At 41.6% G+C, this 5,086-nt stretch overlaps 1 protein-coding gene across 1 annotated transcript; it reads left to right on the top strand.

The window, feature by feature from the left end:
• Window positions 1–551: 551 nt before the first annotated feature.
• LOC119295114 (protein tas-like) lies at window positions 552–5,018 on the top strand. Its single transcript, XM_037573454.1, has 9 exons — window positions 552–783; window positions 1,193–1,406; window positions 1,487–1,582; window positions 1,707–1,790; window positions 2,249–2,409; window positions 2,670–2,787; window positions 3,810–3,945; window positions 4,299–4,477; window positions 4,585–5,018. Exons 2-9 carry the CDS (start codon window positions 1,203–1,205, stop codon window positions 4,822–4,824), a joined length of 1,218 nt encoding a protein of 405 aa, XP_037429351.1. The 5' UTR covers window positions 552–783; window positions 1,193–1,202; the 3' UTR covers window positions 4,825–5,018.
• The last annotated feature ends 68 nt before the right edge of the window (window positions 5,019–5,086 follow it).

A 5,086-nucleotide genomic window follows, 5' to 3' on the forward strand; every position in this document is an offset into this window, starting at 1 on the left:
CACTTTTAGATATGAATTTCTGCTAGACCTTAGTGTGCGCCTCTCTACATGGCGGGGCACAATTCGGATGTTGTTGGGCCATCCTGGCAGATATTTCAGTAGACACATCAATTATCTCTCCCATTGCAACGCACGGGAATGTATAAACTTTTTTTATAAACTTCTTCTCCTTTCTTCATTCATAAGTTAAGTAGCATCGTTTACAAGTAAAGAGATAACCTCATCAGGGGCGTTATCCATCCAAACACTCGAAGGAGAAAACCTCGCTAACCATGCTAGTTCATGAGCTACTCGATTAATTACGCTCTCTATTACAATGATCATAAGTGATATGGGAAAGATATAATGATCATAAGTAACGGGCATGTATAACCTAGTTTTTTTTTATAACTTCAAGTATTTTAATACGAGGGGGTACACTTTATTTTCCCGATGAGCCCTAAAAGTCTCATCCTGGGCTGGGCTGGGCCGGGCCGGTGCAAACGGATCCAGCGATTGTTTACTCGTGAGAATCCTGGTCCCTGCTTGAGAGTGTGCCTGGGCTTGGCCATGCTGTTGCTTCCGCTTCCACGAATCTTTGCCACACACGCACACTGTTCTGCGCCGTCGCGGGTCGGCCACCTCATCCACCCCTACCCGCCTTCGTCACCCGGAATTCAGGCAACCAACCTCGCAGAGCCTCCTCCGTACTCTCCCGGCGTCGCAGGCAGGGGAAACCTAGCTTCCCACCATCCTAGATGCAGGCAGGGGCGCTGAACTTGGGAGGCAACGACCTAGAAACAGGTAGCCCTCTTCCGTCTCTACTTCTCTGGGGTTCTCGATTCCGAATAAGCGCATCAGACTAAGGTTTCAAACCGTCCCATATGTTGTTTTCCCGGAAGTTCTCGGGAATGCAAGTCGAGAAACACATACTTATTTGTCAAATTAAGTACAGTATCTGAGAAATAGTGGGTATTGGGGGCAAGAATTCCAGATACTAGGTTTTAGGGGGTTATCTGTTTGGGTTCCCAATATTAATTTATTTAGTGGACTTGCCAGATCAATCAAGAATTATAATTACAATTAAGGGTTTGGCTATGCATAATGTAGAATGTAGCGGTCAGGTTTTCTTTGTACTAATTCCAAAAATTGGGCACCTAGTGTTCCGCCGCTGACACGGAAAATGATTGTTTGCTGTAATATGCATGCACAGGAATTTCAGTATGCAACAAATGGCGCTATCTGCGTTCGTCACGACCCCCTCCTCATCCTATAACATTAACTTACCGGGGTTGACTGCCCACCGGTCTCAAAGATGGCGCGCGAGACGCCTGCGCAGCCAAGTTCGAGCGCAGGCACAACAAGAGTTGCAGTATAAGAAGCTTGGAGATTCAGACCTTCTTATCAGCGAGATTACTCTTGGAACAGTATGTGCATAGCTGCAGATCATGTTGTATATTGTTGCTACATTTCTTTTACAATCCGGACTAATTCTTTGTTCCTTTAGATGACTTTTGGGGAGCAAAACACAGAGAAGGAAGCACATGATATGCTTTCTTATTCTTTTGATCAGGGCATCAATATCCTGGACACTGCGGAAATGGTCAGTGCAGAACTGTGTATCTTTCCTTCCTTTTGTGAACTCTATTCCCTTATCCTCTGAAGTTCAGTTCTATCAGCCATCCATGAATGATAAATCTAGCTTTTATTTTTTTTTATTCCTTTAGTACCCAGTTCCAACAAAGAAGGAAACTCAAGGCAGGACTGATCTATATATAGGCAGGTGGATGCAATCCAAGCCACGAGACAAGGTACTGTAAAACAGACTCAGTTGTTTATCACCTTATTCTAAATTGTTCAATCATGACTGCTGCTTGGATTACCAGCAAATTCATGGACATGAGACTCTACTCTGTTTAATTAAATTGTTTCTATGTGTACATGATGTTTTTTTTTGTGATCTGCATATATGTTACGCTGATTCCCCGCCCAAGTTGATGTCAGTGTTTAGGATTATTTTTTACGGAAGAGCAGCATTGAGCTGTTTTCATTAATGATATGGCCGAATAGAATAAATATAAACGTGAAAGCCTGGGTTTAGAGATTATGATCGTAATGATAAGAATAAATATGTTGAACAACAGAATAAAATATGGCCCAGGCTTTAGTATCAACAGACCCCAAATTTTCAATTTGTAATGACATGTTTGAATAGTGTCACTGAAAGTCTGAAACATGACACTTGCACGATTTGATTATGTGTATCTAGGTGATTCTAGCCACCAAAGTTTCTGGTTATTCAGGGCGGTCTACTTATCTTCGGGATAATGCAGAGGTGGTACGTGTCGATGCCGCCAATATCAAGGAAAGTGTTGAAAAGAGTCTTTCACGTTTATCTACAGACTACATTGATTTGCTTCAGATACACTGGTTAGTGTTTCATTTTGAAGATTATTCTTGTTTGCATAACCTGCACATTGTTTTGTCCAGCTGAATGCATGGACAATCATTTTCAGAGACAATATTCATTAGATTAACTTTGGCAGATGTTTATTTGTTCATGAAAATATTTTCCAACTTATTATCAACATTAGGGAGGAGGTTATTTTTTGTTATATTGATATAGTTTGTTTCTTTCACCTTGACGAGAAAATCAACCCCGCCTCCAAATGTTTCTTTTATGTCTTTAGGCCCGATAGGTATGTGCCAATATTCGGTGAATTCAGTTATAATTCAACCAAATGGAGGCCAAGCGTTCCATTTGAGGATCAATTGAAAGCTTTCCAGGAGCTAATTGATGAAGGAAAGGTATTATTTTTTAGGCATTTTTTCGAGAAAACACAAAAGCCTTGCGTGATGCATATTTAGCTGATATTTTTACAGAAGAGAAAGAGTTGAAATTACAAATGCTCCTGTCAATCCTCAGAGAGCAGAGAGTCTCCATAACCACCTAAAAATCTCATGAACTACTCACAAAATGTGACAGCTCCAATTCCTGCTACAAGACCTAGAGATTACTCATAAAATTCAGCTATGCCTCTTCCTCCCACAAACGCCCAGAGTTTCAAATCCTGATGGATGAGTGAGGTTAGAGCGCCAGAAGCTGCAGATGAATGTTGTTGAACACCCTTGCGTTTCGTTGCTTCCACAAACTCCAACAAGTAATCATGACCATGGAGTTGAAACCACGCCGTTTTCCCTTGGGATCCTCTTGCGAGTGCTGTACTACCAACTCTCCAAGTTGTCAGTATCAATCGGAACATGAACGCATTGCATGAGGATGTGATCTGTTGTGTCCTCCTCTTGGTCACAGAGATAGCAGGGTGAGGGATGATCTTGTAGGCCTCATCATACCCTGTGATCAGTTGTCCAGATACGGCACTGCAACGCCAGCCACATGAATATTCGCAATTGAGCGGAGGGCAGCTTTTCCAGATGGCGCTGGCCAAAAACATGACATGCAAACATACTGCTAAAGCTTGTTTGTAAGCTTTCAAGATTAATAGAAACAGGTTACCATTTGATTTCGACCACAAGAAACTCTTATTTGGCATTCAGTCTTTGAAACCACTGCACGAAACTCATTATCTGGAATGGCGCTGCTAGTCTGAACTTATCTTGTTTGAGCTCCCCTTGTAAGCTGGTGTCCCCTTGAATGAATGCTGCCAATGGGAATTGCAATGAAAGCCAGGCTTAATGCCTTGTTTCTAGAAGTAACTTATGATCATGTTGTTACTGCATTTTAGAGGCACATTTGAGTAGTTCACTCACAGCGTATTCGAAGTGCAGACAAGAACAATTGTTGAAATCACTTTTATTGTCTGTTCTAGGTACGCTATATCGGTGTTTCCAATGAAACCTCCTATGGAGTAATGGAGTTTGTACAGGCTGCCAAACTTCAAGGACTTCCAAAGATTGTGAGCATCCAGAACAGTTATAGTCTAATTGTGAGATGCCGCTTTGAAGGTGAAACAGATGGCACCAATCTCTTCACTAGATTCATCAGAATTCTGTTTATCAGGCCCTTAGTTCTAAATAACTGAGAATTTTCACCTTCTCTTTTAGTCTGAAAATCAGTTGCCTGTTATGTCAAATAAATACAAACTGCTGATAAATATTTGCTGGCAACTAATTTCCTTCCTGCTTAGATATAACTGAAAAGAATGAAAAGGGTTCCATACAATCGTATTATGATTTTGTTAAATTGTGCATTTTGTATATTCTTGAGGTGATGGTATCAGAGTGCCCGACTCTTGAGTGTGCAGCTTAGTGTGTACCTAATATGCTGGACCTAGCCTTCATGTTTTTTTTTGTCACAGTTGATCTTGTTGAGGTCTGCCACCCAAATAACTGCAATATTGGGCTGCTTGCCTACTCCCCATTGGCGGGTGGCGTTCTCAGCGGAAAGTATCTTGATGCTAACTCTGCTGATGCAAAAAGGAGCAGGCTGAATCTCTTCCCGGGATACATGGAGCGCTACAACGCGTCTTTGGCTAAAGTATGGTTAAACACTACAACTAAACATTCAGAACTAAAGTTTATTAGTTTCCCACTTTTGTGAGGGCGGTGTTCATCCTCGTTTACGTCTTATTGCCTTTGTTTCAGGAAGCAGCGGACGAGTATGTCAAGCTTGCCAAGAAGCATGGGCTAACACCTGTCCAGCTTGCCCTCGGCTTCGTGCGCGACCGCCCTTTCACAGCTAGCACCATCATCGGAGCAACCACCATGGATCAGTTAAAGGAGAACATCGATGCATTTACCAGCGCTCCGAGGCCTCTGCCACCGCAAGTCCTCAATGACATTGAGATTCTTTTCAAGAAATACAAAGATCCAGCAATCCTCTAGATGTTTATTCACCTTTTTGCTGCAAAAGGACATCAATCCTCAACACGTACAAAGACCTAGCAAGCGGACATGGATCACGCAATTTTGTTCATGTTTATTACACATTGCTTTGTTTCTTTCAACTGATATTTCCCAAATGTGTATGTGTTTATTTTTTGAAATATATGTGTACAGATAGTTTATCTCGGAGTAAAGAATGATGTGCTACATATACTCAGCTATTTTTTCTCTAAATTATTTAAAACAGGAAAATTTACCTCAT

Source organism: Triticum dicoccoides, chromosome 4B (assembly GCF_002162155.2).
Source record: "Triticum dicoccoides isolate Atlit2015 ecotype Zavitan chromosome 4B, WEW_v2.0, whole genome shotgun sequence".
In the NCBI taxonomy this organism is placed as follows: domain Eukaryota; kingdom Viridiplantae; phylum Streptophyta; class Magnoliopsida; order Poales; family Poaceae; genus Triticum; species Triticum dicoccoides.